The 19265-nt window shown below is 44.4% G+C and overlaps 2 protein-coding genes across 3 annotated transcripts in view; one reads left to right on the forward strand and one right to left on the reverse strand.

Annotated features, from left to right (window-relative positions):
- The window catches only part of NUB1 (negative regulator of ubiquitin like proteins 1), a 28343-nt gene that overhangs the window by 6401 nt on the left and 2677 nt on the right, over positions 1 to 19265 (forward strand). For both annotated transcript variants that reach the window (XM_082632114.1, XM_082632113.1), the window contains exons 4-12: positions 598 to 656; positions 1679 to 1749; positions 4428 to 4610; positions 4806 to 4897; positions 6156 to 6262; positions 11748 to 11934; positions 12617 to 12724; positions 13449 to 13601; positions 17246 to 17392. In XM_082632114.1, the coding sequence (XP_082488240.1) occupies positions 598 to 656; positions 1679 to 1749; positions 4428 to 4610; positions 4806 to 4897; positions 6156 to 6262; positions 11748 to 11934; positions 12617 to 12724; positions 13449 to 13601; positions 17246 to 17392 (1107 nt within the window). The remainder of the gene's footprint in view (positions 1 to 597; positions 657 to 1678; positions 1750 to 4427; positions 4611 to 4805; positions 4898 to 6155; positions 6263 to 11747; positions 11935 to 12616; positions 12725 to 13448; positions 13602 to 17245; positions 17393 to 19265) is intronic.
- Positions 13752 to 19265, reverse strand: part of WDR86 (WD repeat domain 86) — a 37910-nt gene continuing 32396 nt past the window's right edge. The window contains exon 7 of the mRNA XM_082632134.1: positions 13752 to 14007. Within this exon, the coding sequence (XP_082488260.1) occupies positions 13990 to 14007 (18 nt within the window). The 3' untranslated portion in view covers positions 13752 to 13989. The remainder of the gene's footprint in view (positions 14008 to 19265) is intronic.

The following is a 19265-nucleotide window of genomic DNA, read 5'->3' on the forward strand; positions in this document are numbered from 1 at the left end:
ATCTATCTCAGAATGCCAGTTCGGGAAATTAAAGGGCAGTATGTATATACAGGACTCTTCATTGCTAGTGTCGAGTACCTGGGAAACCAGGCCACCAGTCAGAAAGCTGATTGGTGAGTATGGAATCAGAGCAGATGATTTGCATGGTCTCATAGGTGTCGCTGGTGGTCCCATGTTTTCCTCTGAAGCCCAGCCATCCGAGAAGGAAAGGTTCCAAGAACGTGTCTTGCTGCTCCCTCACTGGGAGCGCTGAAGGGACTATCTCTCTTGCTCACTGAGGTGGCCCTAGTGCCAGAGGTTGTGGGATGGGTCCTTGTGGAGCAGAGGCCAGCTCCCTTGAGTAGACAGGGGACAAACCCCCCTGAGCAGCTGACCTTCCCCCAGAGACTGAAGCCCTGCCTGTGGTGCCACACTGCTGCCCCCGTGAGGACTTACGGGTCACAGGGTCAGCACACGTCAGGTTTTGTTCAATAGCTTCATGCTAGGCATGCGACTATTTACATCATCTGATATCAACCTGTCTGGTTTTTTAGGCAGAATAACAGCTCCAAAAAGTGTCAAATTCAAGTGCATTTTATTTGTCTTATTTTTAAATAGGATAGGAAAAACTTGTTGGAGACGCGACTGCATGTCACTGGCAGAGAACTGAGGTCTAAGTAAGTATCTGTGTGCCCTGTGCCCCAGGTGCTCTTGGCTCTTTTACACCCGCTCATTTGATCCTCCCTGGCCATCCTGTAAGAGAGATGGGGCAGGTATGATTATCGTCACTGAATGGAAGGGAAAATTGAGGCTTTGAGGCTGAAGGACTTATTCAGGCTCACACGGGCGTTTAAGGGCAAAGTGGGAACTCAAGACTTGCAGCAATCTCCTTCACTTCCTGGTGTAACTTGAGATCAGGTGGGAACTCTGGATGCATGTACTTGATACGTGTTTGAATCAATGAATGAGTGATAGAAATAGGAGACAGCCTGATATTGGCCAGATCATTAGTTTTGAATTTTATTCCTTAATGCACTAATAGCTTGCTGTGGTGTTCACTGAAGTATTTCAGTCAGTTTCAGGCTGTTGGCCCATTTGTAAAAAGAAAAAAAAATACCTGCCTGTCACATAGCAGTGAAAATCTAACTTTTGAGACCTGGTCAATTACTTCACCTACTTGTGTATTTTTAACTGGTAAGTATTTTGAATACCTCCAGGGACAGCCAGTCAGTGTTTCTTAAAGTGATTTTTCTCATTTTCTTCTGTGGTCTACATCAGGGCTGTTAGGGATGGAATCAGGAAGCATCATTCATTCAACACACAATGAGCAGGAGATTGTATAGAACAACTCCCCCTATCATGGGCTCCTCCAAGGAGACCGCAGAAGGTATAGAAATGGATTTTCTCCTGACATGCAGCTACGGCCCTCCTGTTCCAACAGATACACAGCACCAGTGGTCTCTACTTCACAAGGAACCAAATAGTAAAGCAGATAGTTTACAAAAGGACATTGTCTCTGACACAGTTTCAAATAACCATCTAGTAGCTGACTTTATCTGAAGTAATGTTGTGAGTCAGTAAATTGGAATACTCGGTGTTTCTGAGAAGAACGTATAAAATAGCTATCATGATCAAAATCTATTTCATGGGTAATAAATAACAAATTTGGTAACCTGTAGTTTTCTGGTTTATTTTACAGAATAGCTGAAACCTTTGGATTTCAAGAAAATTATATCAAAATTGTCATAAATAAGAAACAACTTCAACTAGGTATGTTATGGCAAAGTATGCAGAATTTTTAAATCAAGTCAATAGAGAAATAATGACTTTGTATCTTTTTTTCTCACTCTTCCTCTGTTCAAAAATTTGGGGTGGCTTTATCACGTATATAATGCAAAACCAATTATTTTATAGTTCACTAAAATAAAAATGGTAAAGCAGGAAGCAACTTTTCCAAAGATACTCAGTACAGGTCTGATGAAATGTTACAGAATGGAAGTCTCGGCGTCCTGAAAGTAAACTAGAGTTTCTAGTAAATTCTCCCTGAGGGAGAAGAGCTAAAGCTGAGTGAAGACAGGGAGGAGGCTGTGGTGGGGAGGGCTCCAGACAGAGAGCCTCGTGTTAGAGCTCCACCGGGCGACTTTGAGAGATTGAAAAGGTCCGGTGTGGCTGAGTTTGTAGGTGAGCAGAGGCTAGTGCTCTTTAAGGATGGAGGGCCAGGCAGAGCAGCCACACTGTAAAGCTTATAGTGGTGGTTCTTAAGCAAGGGTGATTTTGCCACCAGGGGACATGTGGCGCTGTCCGGAGACATCTCGGGTTGTGACTTGGCAGCAGGGGGCCGGGGGGGTCGTGCTCGTGACAGTTAACAGAAGGGACCAGGGATGGCGCTGCACATCAAGGCGCCGAACGGCCCCACAACAGAGACGTCATGCAGCTCATGACGTCAGTGGTGCTGCTGAGGAACCCTGGACGTGAGCCTTGCTCAGCATTAGAGGGCTTCCCTCCAGAGAGGCGGGAAGCCATTGATGCTGGGCAGTAGACACAGTTGTGTTTGCGTTTCAAAGACCACCTTGGCTGCAGTAGGGGAATGGAAGCGGAGGAGACACGAATGGACCTGGGAGACCAGTCAGCTGTTGCAGCAGTCCGGGCAAGCACTGTAGTCTGCTTGGTTTCCCTGAGGTTCCTGTGGCCGGCGGAGGGTCCGCTTCACATCCCAGCCTGACGCAAGGCAGCCTTCACAGCCTAGCCCTGGCCGTCCTTGCCAGCATCGCCTCTAGCCGTTTCCTGTTACCTGTTCTGGATATCTTCGCGCTGTTGGTCATCTCGTCTCTATGTTCATTAGTTTGTGGTGTCCTTTCTTGGGCAGAAATCCTTGATTTTGATGTTATCACATCCATCAGTTTTTCACCTTATTGTTTGTGTTTTAAGAAGTTCCTTCCTCAAGCCCAGGGCCGAACAGATAGTCTCACCAGAGGTTTTTGTTTGTTTGTTTGTTGTTGTGGCTTTAAAATCTAGTGAGATGAGTCTCCCTCTTGGCTCTTCTTTATCATGGTAACTTGGCCATTGATGGATCTTGCTTTTTCTTTTTTTTTTTTTTAATAATTTATTTTTGGCTGCATTGGGTCTTCGTTGCTGTGCACGGGCTTTCTCTAGTTGCGGCGAGCGGGGGCTGATCTTCGTCGCGGTGCGAGGGCTTCTCATTGCGGTGGCTTCTCGTTGCGGAGCATAGGCTCTAGGCATGCAGGCTTCAGTAGTTGTGGCACGCGGGCTCTAGAGTGCAGGCTTCAGTAGTTGTGGCTCGTGGGCTCTGCGGCATATGGGATCTTCCCGGACCAGGGCTAGAACCCATGTCCCCTGCGTTGGCAGGCGGACTCTTAAACCACTGTGCCACCAAGGAAGTCCTTTATTTTTCAATATAAATGTTAGAATGGTTGTCGAGTTTCTAAATATATATATGTGTATGTATATGTACCTATGCATATGAATGTGTGTCCAACTAGAGTTTTCAGAAATGTGTTCAAATTTATATGCTTATAGTTCATAATATTATTTTGGTATTTTATAATGTTTGCTGTCTATATTTACCCTTTTTCTTTTTTTTTTTTTTTTTTTGCATCTTTGACTTAATTTTTGTTAGGTTTGTATATTTGATTAATTTTTTTCATAGAGCCAGCTTTTGATTTTGTTCATATTCTCTTTCATTCTGTTCCATTGACTTCTACTTCTGTCTCTGTTCCCATTTTGTATATGAGGATGTGGACAATAAGTGGTTCACTCAGGGCTATAGAGTTAAGAAGGGATGGAACCCAAGGTGTTTGTTTTTACCCACTTCAGTAAATTACCTCTCACAGTGCACCGCTGCACTCTGGCCTCCAGTCCATTGCTGAGAACTGGATTATATCTCCAACTAGAGGGTGGGAGAATTCATGTCTCTCTCTGTAGTAGATTCTCAACAGTTGATTGCTTTAGTTTGATCTTATGATGAGAATAAAGAAAATTACAAAGGATTAATTTAGTCAGCTCATTTTCACTGGCTGATTTTAACCAGTGCTTAACAATAACATAGGTAAACAGCCAAATTTAAACATCTTCTTACCAATCATGTGGCATGGTGGTTTGCAAGTGCTGACGCAGGCTTAAGAATTCTATTTAACATAGAAGATGGCCTATTACCTAGTAAATTTAATGACTCTTTTTTTTTTTTTTTTTTTTTTTTTGCGGTACACGGGCCTCTCACCGTTGTGGCCTCTCCCGTTGAGGAGCACAGGCTCCGGACGTGCAGGCCGAGTGGCCATGGCTCACGGGCCCAGCCACTCCACGGCATGTGGGATCCTCCCGGACTGGGGCACGAACCTGCGTCCCCTGCATCGGCAGGCGGACTCTCAACCACTGCGCCACAGGGAAGCCCTAATGACTCTTTTTAAAACATGCATTTCTGATTTTGACAGGGAAAACACTTGAGGAACAGGGAGTGACCCACAATGTAAAAGCTATGGTGCTTGAACTAAAACAGTCTGAAGAGGATGTGAGAAAAAACTCCCAGGTTGAAGAAGAAGAGCAGAATGAAGCCAAACTAAAAGAAAAAAGAATTCAGAGGACTAAGAGAGGCCTGGAGATACTGGCAGAGAGAGGTACACAGAGCTTCAGACTTTTCACTCAAGTCCTCAAAGGTGGCAGCAAATCACGCAAATGGGCCGGGAGCGTGCGTGGGAGGGGAGTATCACATTTCTTGTTGGCCTTTCTTCCCCTACAGTCTAACATTTTTAATGTCACCATCATTGCTTTTTAACATTGAACTAATGGAGTTCCTTTTGGTTTTGTTGCAGCTGAGATGGTGGTGGATCCAGAAACCACACCATACTTAGACATAGCTAACCAGATGGGCAGATCAATCAGAATCCCTCCATCAGAAAGAAAAGTAAGTACTGTAAGAAATTTGTGGCTTGTTCTTTGATCTCCTGTCAGAACAGAAGTGTTTTTCTATTTATTTTATCTTGGAATGTTATTATAAAGGATTAGAAACAGCCTTCAGTCTCCAGCTCATAAACAGAGAACATGACCATATGATGAGCACTGCATCTGGCCGGCTCACTCTGTGAGTTTCAGTGCCTGAGTACAGAACGGCAGGACCTCACTGTCCTGGAGCAGTCGCTTCCTGTGGCAGTGTTTGTTTTGCTGTAGTTTATTTTACTTGGGGGCCACATTCCATAAGGGATGGATCAGAAGAGGAGGCTGGGGTGCTAGGTAGTTTGGGAAAAGTGTGACAGATGATTCTGCCATCTCTTCCCCTGTCTCTCCACAGCCCTGTTGTCTAATTTGGAGTAAGGGGGAAGTGGTTTTACCTTTGAACATATCCAAGGGGGTCTTTCTAGCAGCATCTACAACTTGGCCCATGAGATCAGTCTCTGAGCTGGAGTCCAGTAGCTTCTTATATGAAAAGCTTCAGTGACTGTGGGTCAAGTTAATTTTAATTTTTTGGTCTTTAAAGGACACTTTTGAGTTGGCTTCACTATATGAATTATGGATTTAAAATTAAGGATTAAAGTTAAGTTTTAATAAGAGAACTTTGTAACTCTCATTGAATTGATTTTTTATGGCAACTATTTGCCCACTGCAGATATTACATTCGTATATTAAATGATGATATTTAGATCTTTAGGGGAAACCTTTACAAAATCAAATTATATACAAATTCAAATCCAAAAATATTAATGAACTTTAAAGAAATTTGGATCACCTTGCAAAAATTGTTTTAGAAATGCTACAGTTGACAAATACTTCAGAAAAAACCTGATTAAGAATAGAGAGTTAAATGAATGCTCTTTTTAGAAAAGATACAGTCATTACTGGCTGTTTTTTAATATGTTTAGTCTTAGGGATACTAGAAATAGATCTAGATCAGCCGATACTAAAATAAAGTGATGAAAACGAAGGGACACGTGCCGGTTCTGACCATTTCAGCCATGTTAAATTGAGTTCTTGGTTTCAGTGTTTAAATGAAATGAAGGTTTAATTCTGTTTTCCTTAATTTTGGCTTTTAGATTTAGTTGTGATCTTGAGTTTTTTGTCTGTTTGTTTTCACAGTATTTGATTTCTTTAGACTTAATATGCTTTTAATATAATTCGTTTTATTATAGTTTAAAGTGATGTTTTTTTAAATCCTTATTTTTTCCTAGGCCCTTATGTTAGCTATGGGATATCATGAGAAAGGCAGAGCTTTCCTGAAAAGAAAAGAATATGGAATAGCCTTGCCATGTCTGTTGGACGCTGACAAATATTTCTGGTAGGCGCTTTTGTACTTGGTGAATGCCAGTTTGAAGGAGGATGACAGTTATACACAGCACCCTTCCCCCACCCCGTGCACTTCAGACTTCAGATTTTCACCCAAGATGGTTAACGTAAAAGCGTAGTTATGGTGTAGACTGATTCGTGAACTGTTTCTCCCCATCGCATTTCTAATTGATCTCTCTTCCCTGTAAAGAATTTTATAAACATATGCACTTATTTTTTTTTTTTTCAAAATTATGTAGCTTTATATATTTTGACATGGAAAGATAACCATACTATCTTGTTGAGTAAAACTAAAAAATAAAACAAACACTAACACTGCTTTGCTCAAGATAGTAAAATTAAGGTGCATTGTGGGTGGGAAGGGGAGTCTGGTTTCTTGACTAACTTTTCTACAAGATAGTTGTACTATTTGTATAAAATTATTTTTTAAGTGTGGAAATAGAATACAAAGAAAAGAGTACAATAAGAAAGATCAGTAATAAAGTACACAATAGGGAGTGAAATCAAAATAGATAAGCTAGAGTGATCTCTTTCATCATTCTCCAATGGTTATATAAGATTCTGGAACCAGGTTCCAAGTATGTGTTCCTCAAGCAAAAGTTCTAATTGCACTTATTTTTTTTACAGCAAGCATGTAGGGTATCATGTCTGTTTCTTATGACATGTTGTCAGCCTGAACTGTCCATTATAAGGTCCCTGTCAGCTTTTTACTTAATGATTTTGGTGTAGATGTTGATGAGCATTCCCCAAATCCATTGTTTCATTAGGCGCTCCAAAATGGTGATAACTTATTATTCCTTCTGCATTTATTGCTGGAATTCATTTCAAAAATATTTTTCCTTATCGCTGTTTAGTCCTCCTAAGGTACCATTTGTACAGAAAGACAGAATAAAATGCTGGGTTCTTTCCCTTTATTTTCTTCTTTTCAGAATAAATGAGTTGCTTCCTTAGCATCTTCCAGAGATGACATCACCGGTGAGGTTTCCCTGCCTTTTTTTTTTTTCTTCTAAGTATCAGTATGAGCTCATGGATTTTAACACATTTGATACACTTCACACCTCAGAGCTTAAATTGGCTGTCTTCAGCTGGCAGGTGGTCCTGCATCCCTTTGACCTGATCCTGGGGTAATCTTTGTAGTCTCTGCTCTCTCGTGCCCAGAGCTGGTCCAGACTCATCCTGAATATTTCCTGCCCCAGAGCAACAGCCAACATTTTCTCAAGGGCTTCTGGCTCCTCTTAATGGGAAACGGTACTGAGAAGCTATAATCCAGGCAGATGAAATATTTGAAAAATAGACTTGATGTTTGAAATACTCAAAAGGTAACAACATCAGTGTTATTTTCTTTTCCGTTTTGAGGAATTCCCAATATATACAGTACATTCCAGAAGATGAATCTAAGTATATATAGTTTGCCAGCTGTATTGGCAGCACACTTGTGTCTTAAGTGAACAAACTTAAATTAAGCAAAAAGGGGGATTGATTGTCTAAAATATTTGGGAGGAGGGGCAAAGCTGAAAGGGACCAGCACGAGGGCTTGGTTCCTCTCTGGGTTCCTCCTCCGCCTCTTTGTCTCTGCCGTTTCCTGAGTGTCCGGTTCAGTCTCTCCTGCTACAGGTAGCAGTGCAGGCTGCAAGTCAGGTCCTTAAATTCAAGTAAATGGTTCATTCCCTTCCATAATTGTTTCTAACGCTTTATTATGGAAAATTTCAAACATACAAAAATAGCAGCTAATATAATAAGTTCCCATACACTTATAATCCAGCTTCAGCAATTACTGAGACATGGTTGATCTTGATTTGTCTCTATGAGCCTTTCTCAATCTTTTTACCTTGGACACCTGCTTGAAATCATTTTCAGGTCTCAGGGAGACCCTGAATAAAGATAACTCCCTCTTCAGTTCATAGTACGTTAACAGGTTCAGTGAGTAGTAGACATAATAATCCAATAATAATTGTCGGTGCCTTTTGAAGTAGAAAATACTGGTTTTCTCTACTGGGGATTTGTTGATTCAGGTCAACTTACTAGCGTAATTTTTGTGCGCCTTCCCTCTCTTCGTAAAGGAGATCAACTCTAATGCAAGTCAGCGGTGGAGGTGGAAGAAACTTAAGTTGTTCTTCTTCCTTTGCCCCTTGATGTTTTTCCCGCCTCCTCCAAGTAGGCTCAGAGTTCTATCACAGCTTTCTTTTGTACATCTTGTGGTATGGTATGCAGTATGACTGAGAGTAGTTTCTTTCCCCTATTTAAAGCTAAAAATGGAAGTTCTGCTTTTGGCCAAGATGGAGTAACAGGGACTGGATTTACCCTGTCCCCTGCAACAACTGAAAAACTGGGCAAAATGTGTAAAAACAGTGGTTTTCTGGCAATGCAGGACAGTGGTCCCTGAGGTGGGGAAACAAACGAGTGGAACCCTGTGAATTGTTTCAGCTCACTGCCTGGAGTTCCCAGGCCTCAGTGTGCGGAGGAGAAACCCAGGCAGAGCCTCCTGGTCTCCCCTGAGTGGAAGAGATGGAGCTCGGAATCCAGGGAGGCCACAGTGGTGGGAGGAGAGAGCACAGGGCGCCCCTGGAGTCTTCTGCTGAGTGAGGGTCAGCACAGGCCTGTGAGGTCCCTCCCGCCCTGCCCCCAGGCTGGGAAAGCACCACCTCCAGGAAGCAGAGAGGTCACAGAGGGCGGATAATAACCTGTGGGAAACAGGGCATTGGCTAGAGAATTCAGTAGGGTGTGGGACGAAGGGCTAATTCTGCCCTGCAGGCTGCTCTGGTCCCACCTAACAAAGCTTAAAACAAAGCCCTGAAAAGGTCGCTGTTTTCAAGTAACATGTTTTTAACTGCATCCCAAGCAACGCTTAATGGTATTTATTGAACCCATGTACCGAGAAATACGAAAAAAAACTACACACAATCCAGTTCCTTACAGCCAGTAATAAAACTAAAAATGACTTTTTAGCCAACCTTCCTTTTAAAAAAAGCAGGTACCTAAGCTTAGCTTACCTTTCTTGAAATTAATATCTTTATTTTATATAAAAAATGTAAAACTCATGAGGCAAGTGTAATAAGTTTCTGTTAAATAACTGACTTAAGCCCAAATGGGATTTAATTTTTCTAAAGCTAGGCTCAGTATATTTTGTTTAAATCAATGTTATACATTGATTTTAATTAATGTTTTTAACATGAAAATTTATTGGCTATTGACTATTCAGGCTACTAAAGCAAAATCAATAAAAATATACTCTAAGACACAATTTTATACAAGTCTTTAAATTTTTTTCTGAGTGACATGAGCAGGTTCAAATATAGTCCTAACAGTTTCAAAATTATTATATACAGGTGATGTCATGATCTCTTTTATAGCCCTATATATGGATAAAAAGTATTTTTTTAAACTAAAAGAATGAAATGAACCTCTTTAATGTGAGACCTGTGCTGCGTTTTGGTTTTGGTTTTGGTTTTGGCTGCACAAATACTCAATTCTGGGTCAAACTTATACACATGATTTTATTTTTAACTGAAAGGAGGCAGTTTCTGTCCTCCCTCTTGATGCTTTAGACACAAACAAGCCTGTTCACATGTGTGAGGCTTTGAAAACTGGCTAAATGTCTGCTGCTTTTATGAGAATGATGAGGTAGGCTTCTCTCCCAGAAACAGAAGGTGTCTACAGGTAGATCAGTAAATCTCACCTGGAGCGTAAGATCAGACCATGGTCCATGAACTTCTTCCTCTCCTCTCAATGTCAAGTTCTCAGGCCAAGCAGAAGATTCAGAGAAGGTGCCCCTCATCTGGTCATACATCTGGATGTATGTGCATGTGTGTAAAATATGGTGTGTATGTTACAAAACATTCACAAAGAATAGAAATGTTCAAAGAAAGCAACCACAAATAAATATGAAAATCCTGCTCTGAGAGATTATTCTTATGCCCCAGTGGATTGTCTTGTACGTACCCTGGAGTGCAGGCACTCCACTTAGGAGACTTCTGCTTTAAAGCATAAATGACAGAGACTTCCCTGTCATTTATGGCGCAGTGGTTAAGAATCTGCCTGCCAATGCAGGGGACACGGGTTCAATCCCTGGTCTGGGAAGATCCCACATGCTGCGGAGCAACTAAGCCTGTGCACCACAACTACTGAGCCTGTGCTCTAGAGCCCATGAGCCACAACTACTGAGCCTGCGTGCCACAACTACTGAAGCCCATGCGCCTAGAACCTGTGCTCCGCAACAAGAGAAGCCACCGCAATGAGAAGCCCGCGCACTGCAAGCAAGAGTAGCCCCTGCTCGCTGCAACTAGAGAAAGCCCGTGCGCAGCGACAAAGACCCAATGCAGCCAAAAATAAATACATAAATTTTATTTATTTATTTTAAAAAAACAAACATAAATGACAGAATCAGAGCTCTTCCCTGCCCCCCACCCCAAGCAGATTTTGATGGGCAGGATGGGAAGCTTGAGGGCATGCAGGTTTTGTAGTTTTATACCAGAGCAGTCTTTTAGTAGAATACAAACAAAAACAGATGAGATCTTTAAAGTTCGTGAATGTTCCACATTTTACTTTCTTATTGAAGAGGGTTCAAACTTGAGATCTAGATTTGCATTATGAATTTGTAACATAATCACAATTTAAAATCAAAATAAATTATCTCGATGTCCATCTTTGTCAACCTTCCATTGCCTTGCCTGTCTTCTCCCTTCCTCTGTATCTGGGTTCAGCCTTCTGCAACAGCTGCCAAGTAGCATTTAACCTGCACCTGGGCCCCAGGATCAGCTAGGCATTCAGAGCCTGGCATTTGTCTGGATTGTTTTTCCCCTCCTTCAATGTGATTGGACATGAATGCCTTGTCAGAGTCTTCATCAATTGAGGCGTTCATAGTAAGTAAGGATTTTTTTTTTTTTTTAGTGTGCTTTTAAAGCTTTGGGGTTCTAACTTTGGCTGTATATTAGAATCACCTAGGGGGATTTTAGAAATACAACATCCAGGCCCCACCTCCAGAGGTTTCTGTTATAATTGATATAGTGGGGTCCCAGTATCAGTATTTCTTAAAAACAAACAAAAAAAATTAGAAAAGGAAAGAAAAATTCCTCACATCCTGGTGATTCTAATTTGCAGTCAGGGTTGGAAACCACTGCTTTAAAGCATGGTCTCCCCACATTTGCTGAAGGGTTCTGACACAGTGGCCCCAATCTCCACTTCCTGCCAAGCCTCTTTCCCAACATGGCAAGGGTGTGTGTGTGCATCTGTCTGTCTGTCTGTCTCTCCCCCCCCCCAACTCCCAGGGCAGATGGTGTTGAGCTTCTATTCTTGAGCCCTAACTCCTTTTTTTTTCCCATTGGAAGGATTCAGATTATAAATATAGTTCCCTTCGTAAACACTGTGATCTCTGTCTTAGTCTTTGGAAATACACCAAAAACTGGAAAAAAAAATTCCAGTAATTCACAAAAAGGTTTTTACTGCTTCTTGTCAGTGATGTCATTTCCTGTCTTTGGCAGCGAGTGCTGCAGAGAACTGCTGGACACTGTGGACAACTATGCAGTACTCCAGCTGGACATAGTGTGGTGCTACTTCCGCTTGGGACAGCTGGAATGCCTGGACGATGCAGAGAAAAAATTAAACATGGCTCAGAAATGCTTTAAAAATTGTTATGGAGAAAATCATCAGAGACTGGTCCACATAAAAGTATGTTGCTGTAATTAGTTTTAGGTATTAGTGAGCCCATTTGTAGAATTTGAGTTTATTCCTGTTAAAGTGTTTAGACTGCTGCCAAAGGTGATTTATTTGATAGTAGTATGCAATGTGTTCTTTTTAAGCTCTATTTTAAGGGGATTGTTAAACATCTTATAAGTTAGCCTGTGACCAGAGGAACACGGTCTTCTAGTCACAGAAACCCATTGACCACTGTGACCGAGAGAGCTGGTGACTGTATTCATTAGAGTCTAATGAAAGGTTTAAATGCAGAAAATAGACATTTTGAACAGTGACAGTTCACACGAGTGAGTCACAGCTCCAGAGCTGGGCTTTGAATAAGGATTTTTCTCAGGCAGTTTCCACAGGTCATCAGAATTCTGCTTGGGAATTGCAGGGCAACATAAGAGATATTCCTGGTTTGGGTTTTTGCATACTTCCCTCCTGACCAGAGGGGGCGCCCCTGTCCTGGGCACCTGGAGATAGGTGTTCTGTTTGGGACAGGCGATGCCGTTGCACCCTGGGATCCTTACTTTTGCCATCAGCAATAGTGAAGATAGAAACATTTTAGGAATGCCATTTTGCCCCTGTGGAGATGAAGGGAATTATAAATGTGAGTATTACAGACCTGTAATGAGAAATAAGACAGTTTATTTTTTCCCCCCAATAATTCTAGGGAAATTGTGGAAAAGAGAAAGTCTTGTTTTTAAGACTTTACTTGCTTCAAGGTATCCGAAATTATCACAGTGGAAATGGTGAAGAGGCTTACGAATATCTCAACAAGGTAAGAAAATGGATGCTCCAGAGTTGTGACCATTTTCACCTACTTTGTTTTTTAATCTCCAGAAGTTAAGTATTTCATAAACTCAGTGGTGTGTGACTGGTGAGGAAAGTGCATCTCCCTCCCATTCCCTCTCCTTCAAACACATTTGTATTTGTGAGAGTACAGGCAAGATGCTGTAATAAGGAAACCTCAAAAAGGCAGTGGCTTTAATTGGCTAGAAGTTTCCGTTTCTCTCATCTGGCTGTAGAGGTGAGCAGCCAGGGCAGTGGGGCAGCTGGGGTGGCAGCTGGGGTGGCTCCTGTCAGTGCCTCTTCCAGCCAGCAGAGGGAGGGAGAGAGTCCGGGGCAAGCCTCTTTAGAGAGGTGACTCAGGAGGTGCTCCTGTCATTTCTGCTCCATGGCATTGGCCTAGACCATCTGGCTACACTCAGCTCAAATTCAGGGGACTTTATTACCAAAAAGGAGGAGATAATGGATACCAGCCCCTCCCACAGTCCTCAGCCCATTTTCTCATGTTATACTGCATATAAGTCATGTGAGCAGAGAGGGTGTTGTCTGTTTGCATTTGCACTGGTTGATAATAGGTCACATTTAGAGGTTTTATCTAAAATCTGACACACCCTAATTCACATTGGGTACAATCCAGTTTCCTTTAGGTTTTAGCTTTGTGTTAGGCTTTAATGTTACTATGGTTACATGATTCTTATATTTTTCTTTGTCTGTAGGCATGTCAGCTCTTTAAAGAGCTATATATTGATCCATCAAAAGTTCACAGTTTGATGCAGCTGGGATTTAGTGCTCAGGAAGCTCGGCTTGGTCTAAGGGCATGTGACGGGAACGTGGACCACGCAGCTGCCCACATCACCAACCGCAGAGAGGTACCTTAATGTGGTCTTGGCAGCGCTTGGTTGAGGCCTTTGCCTTTGAGTAGGTGTGAAACTTGAGGCAATGGCAAAATCATTTCCAAAGTGCCTTAGCTCTCAGATGTGCAAGAACAGAAAAAGACAATTCCGTAGTAGGTATTATTAACAAGGAACTCTTTATTGCTTCAGACTTGGAAGTCAGGAGAAAAACTTGTCGTTTTTAATTGCATCAGTTTTCAGACAGTGCAGTTTCCTTCATTTTATTTTTGCTATGGTGGCAGGTAGCTCATAAGTACAGTATCCAAGCAGTCTTCTCTCTCTCTCTCTCTCTTTTTTAATCATAGTATATTTCTGGAAACCATTTTAAAGGTGTCTGTGTTTTGCAGGGAGCCATTGTTACAGTTCAAGGTGTCATTCTTGCCTGGAAACATGAATCAGATCATATGAACAATTAACATTATGTTATAAAAGCCAAGATTCAAAACTATAATCATTTAAAACAATTAGAGATAAGTACAGTTAAAAAAAATACTTCAGAATTTCAGAGTTGGAAGGAATGTTACCATATCGAATATGGTAGTTTTACAAATGAGGAAAACAGGCTCAGAGGTTGTCTTTTCCGGGGTCATGGGTCAAATCGGTGGCAAAACCTGAACTGAGGCTCTGGGTTTCTCCTGTACTTTCTAATTCCCATCTGAGAATAGCATTCTGAGTTTTTACAGAAGGTTCTGAAAAGCCAAAAGATACTATAAAATGGTAAAAGTTACCACTTCACTTCCTAATTTTTTATAAGTAGCAAAAATAAGTGTTTTTTAAAAAAATAGTGGTGTCCTATCAGATGTGCATTTAATGAATTAAACTGTAAGCCCTTGGAGAAAATAAAAAAACAATAGTGTATATAGTGCAGTTGACCCTGCTCACTCTTCCACTCAGTGGATGTGTAGTTGGGATGCTTTTGGTTGAAGGCAACAAGTTCAGACTGGCTTAAACACCCAATAAAGAGGGTAAGGGAGGGGTTCACTGGCCTACATAATTGTAAAGAGCCCAGAGGAGGGCCGGGTCTCTGGTTAGTTCATTCAGTGGCTTCGCCCTGTTGCTGAGCTCTGGTTTCTGTCTCTCTGCCTCCTCTGTTACCGGGGTCACCCCATCACACCAAGAGCATGGTCCGGGTCCCAGAATCCTCAGAGACGTTCTGAGCTGCTCGCTGATTGGCCACATTTGAGCCTGTCGCCATGGCCAGGGGAGTGCCAAGACCTGACTGGCTTGAGCCTGTCTGCTTAGCTTAGGCTGGTCAGGGTCTACTCGGGGAACCAGTCAGCTTCCCACACCCTAGGGACAGCTGGGGTGGCTGGTGGGAAGGCCAGCTCCGAGTCCCATCGCCTGTGAGCTCCCGTGAATCTGCCGTCCTCTCAGTTCCTGAAGCTCCAGGTTTGAACATCTCACTGAGTAGAGGGTAACAGGTGATTCCTAAAAGTTTGACTTTTTTGTACCTCGTGGCCCTGAGTACAGGCCAGTTTCTCATCTGGCAAAAGAAACAGACTAATGAAACTGAGGTCCCTTGACAGTGCTGAAGTGTTCCGAGGCCGTGAGAGGCAGCGTGGTGGCCTTCCTAAGAGAAGTTGTCGTTTTGCCTGTACACAGCCGTGACTCTAGAACCCAGTTCTCTCACGACATTTGACCCTACTGTATCGATAAGATTTCGCAGTGCAATGCTTACTGGCATTTCCTTGGTTTATTTTATTTTCCTAATTCTAGTATAAAGAGAAATATCATGTGTATCTACATGGTTAAGAGAAAACTGACTTAGGCATTTGTAATAAGGAAAAGGTGTTCTTTGAGGCCCCAACTTTGTGTCAGCTCTGAGGCCTGTGTCTGCTGGCTGGCTGGCTGGGAGGGTCTTTCTCTGCTTGAATGTTATTCATGCTTCTTATTAGCCTTATGAAATGTAAGTGGAAGAGGCTGGAACTGCAAGCAGAGGATGGGACAGGGTAGAGGCATTTTACATGGTGTGTACGTGTGAATGAAAGTGGAAATGTGAGTGATACGGACTTCCGTATCACGCCGGCCCGCGTGGGTCTTGTGGTGAAGCGGGGAGGGTCAGCTGGGAGGCGGAGCCGGAGCCCAGGAGCGCTGGCGCCTGACTGGGTGTGGGGAGGGGCCGCTGCGGGACTGGAGCAGGTGCGTGAGCTACCTGGCCTGTGCAGAAGGGTTCGGAGTCGGGGAGACTGGCCCAGAGGAGGCAGTTAGAGGGCGCGGTGGGGGTACGGACCGCGGCCCCGGGGAAGGGGCTGGGCAGCAGGCTAGCAGAGCTGCCCAGCCGTCGTCAGCCCCGCTCGCTCACAGGTAGGTTCCCCACTGTTGTAAACAGGAAGTTACAGGCTGAGGTTGTCTTCATCCCAGGAAATGTTGTGGGCAGTCACCCCTTCTGCCTAGTCCTACTGCCAGCTGGGTGTGTTTGGTTCCATGGCGAGGATTCCTTCCTTCTCCTAAGAGGTGAGGCCGAGTTCTTGCTGTAAGAATGTAGAGGGGACCCTTGTTGCTTGGACTGAGCCATGGAGGTAGGAGGAGATACATCAAAGGAAAAAGCTGTTTTCTCTGCTGTTCTCCCTGTGCTGGGCCGAGGGCTGACCGTTTCTAGAATGTGCAGAAGCTGTCTCTCTGCTCTGCTGTCGGTGATGACCTTGACTGGGTCACCTAACTGTCTTGAGAGATTTCCGTCTTCTCATTGGCAGAATGATGAGGTTGGATTCAGTTAGTGGTTTTCAAACCTGTTTTAGTTTTATTGTTTTAATCAGCAGAAATCCTTTTAAAATGATACTTGTGGGAATTCCCTGGCGGTCCAGTGGTTAGGTCTGTGCGCTTTTACTGCCGGGGAGATCCCTGGTCGGGGAACTGAGATCCCACAAGCCGCACGGCTCAGCCAAAAAATAAATAAATAAATAGAAATAAAATACAGTGATACTTGCTTTCAAAACAAACTCAGAACTCTCCTGATGAGGGCCGGGGTGGGAAGAGGAGAAGAGACTGAACCTGTGGCCTTCCTCAGGCTCTTGGAGCAACGCCAGGCACCTCTGAGACTCGGGGTTGAGAACCACGGGGGTAGGTGACCTTTGTCACCTGGCGTTGAGCATTCTTGGGGTTTTAAGTGGACTAAGTTCTTACTACCCAGGGAGCGGTGGGTGGATCGGTAGCTTGGGCGCCATCTAGGACCCACCCACCCCCTCCACGGCCCCCACGTTCAGAGTCACATTTCGGTAAGATCCCAGGTGACATAGCAGAGGCTGAGAAGCCCTCCCACCCATGCAGGAAGCTCCTCCCCCCACTTCCTAGAAGAAGGCACGTCTGCCTCTCTGCGGGTCTGCAGGATGTGCCCGCTGGTTCCCAGGGGCCTGTTCTGGTGCCAGGTGGTGGTCCCTGAGGTGCTCTCTTCCCTCCCTGGACTGACGTCTCCGGCTCCCGCTGGGCTTCCCCACGAGCAGCACACCCCTTGTCTCTGCCCTGGTGGCCCTCATGCTGGGCGGGACGGGGAGAGAGAGGGTCACCTCACCTTGTGGTTTTCACTTTGCCTGGTGACCCCGAGAATCCTACAGAGCATGGATTGAGAAGGCTTTTTACAAAACCGCAATCCCTAACTTGGTGACTCTGCTGTTTTCCTAAAGAAATTGGACCAAATAAGGAAGGAGGAAAAAGAGAAGAAAAGACGCCGCCTGGAGAACATAAACTATTTGAAAGGAATGGGCTACTCCGCTCGCGCAGCCAAGCAGGCGCTCCACCAGGCCAGCGGGAACCTGGAGGAGTCCCTGCAGGTAACCCCTCCCCGCCTCCGGCCTCCCTGAGCAGCCCTGCTCCCGGCCCAGGCGCCACCCCTCCCCTGCTTCACTGAAGCTGCTCTCTGGTACTTCCTGACGCTGGGAGCCCTGCGACTGCGGGCCTTCCCTTCATTCCTGGTTTGGATCTAAGGGTCAGAGCTCTCTGGTTCTTGAACCCAGTGGCAGAGCCAGAATGACGAGCCCCACCCACCTCAGTGCCTGTCCGCGATTCCGCAGGGCTCACAGGGCAGGAACTTTGATGAGGTTTCTGTTTGCAACAGGAGTTTAACAAGTAAGGTGGAAGAAAAGAAAGGTGACTGAAGTTTTAATATGATTTTTTTGAATTAAAATGTTTTCTTTGAATAGTTAGTTTTATTATTTAGTCAGTAGTACATGTTGTCAAAGGGGCTTTTTAAAGAAGTCCTCAGAAGTGACTAAAAAGGTTGGGATCCAGACTAGTGGTAACTCTGCCCGGGTCCACGTCCTTTCCAATTTTTGTTCAAGGAGCAGACAGGATACGTAAGGAGGCAGGCGCTGTGCTGAGTCTCAGCGGAGATGACGCCTGCCCTGGGGGAGCCCACAGGCTAGTGGGGAGACAGACGTAGAGAGCACAGTGGCGTAAGGGCTACCACGTGGGAGCGCAGCACAGGGGAGCAGGGGCTGCAAGCTGAGTTGGGGGGCGGGTCACGGGAGGGGGCCCGGCAGATGGAGGAGAAGCTGGGGCAGCGCCAAGCGCTGAAGCATGAGCCTCAGGGTTGCCAAGGCCTGGGTTACACCTGCCGGAGGTGGGGCGGGGTGGGGAATGGCCAGAGACGGGGCTGGACAGGTAGGCAGGGGCTAGGCGGGCCGCATCACCTTGTTTGCCCTGATAAGGAGTTCACACTGAATCCTGCAGGCAGTGGGGAGCCTGCCCTACCTTTGCCTTTTATTCTCAAGACCTCCCGTCCTATTCTTCAAAGGTCCCCATTAGTCGGTCCGTTAACCCTTGGACAGCATGGGTTTGCAATGCGTGGGTCCACTTACGCGTGGACCTTTTTCAACAGTAAATACTATATATAGTACTACACGATCTGTGCATGTGGAGCAACTGTGGATACCGAGGGCCCACAGTAAGTTACACTTGGATTTTCCACTGTGATGAGGGTCAGCGCCCCTAACTCTTGCGTTGTGCAAGGGTCGACTGAATTTTCAAATATATGTATTAATGTATTTTTTTAATTCAAAAATGTTGTTTGAATATCTGATTTGATTTCTTAGAGAAATTTAAAAATTCTGAATATGTGGAGGGACTGATGGGCCTCAAAACTAGTTTTTCATTATACAAATAGCACATGAATACATTTGCTCGATATAGAGGTATTTAGTGTTAAAAGGGAAGTTCCCCAAAAGGGCTTTATAAGGTTAAGAGTAAGTATCATGTGATAGAGAAATCAAGGGTCCAGAGAACTCTGCTCTTCTTGACATTGTAAACCTAGAGCATGTCACCTTCCAAAGAGAAGTCGCATTGGGTGGCCCTGGACTGCTTATAGCTTTCCGTTTACAGCTCTTTATGACCTTGTCACCCCTAAGGCTGAGCTGCAACAAGCTTGTTTTCTTGGAATCCTTCCACCTGCTCCCTCAGATCCTTTCCTGCTTCCTCAGATGCGATCTTTTTGCTCGAATAATCTTCTTCATCCTCCAGACCTCAACTCAGACACGACCTTTGGCGGGGGCCGCCTTTGAGCAGCAGCCTCTCCAGCCCCAGCCTGTCAGGGGTCCCTTTTCTCTGCTTCCACAGCACCCTGTGCCTCGTCCACCACAGTCTCCTACACCTGTTTGCGTGTCCCACGGCTGTGCCTGCCTAGCACGTGACAGGTGCTCAGCCTCTGCC

Source organism: Mesoplodon mirus (assembly GCF_964341445.2).
Source record: "Mesoplodon mirus genome assembly, chromosome: 9".
In the NCBI taxonomy this organism is placed as follows: domain Eukaryota; kingdom Metazoa; phylum Chordata; class Mammalia; order Artiodactyla; family Ziphiidae; genus Mesoplodon; species Mesoplodon mirus.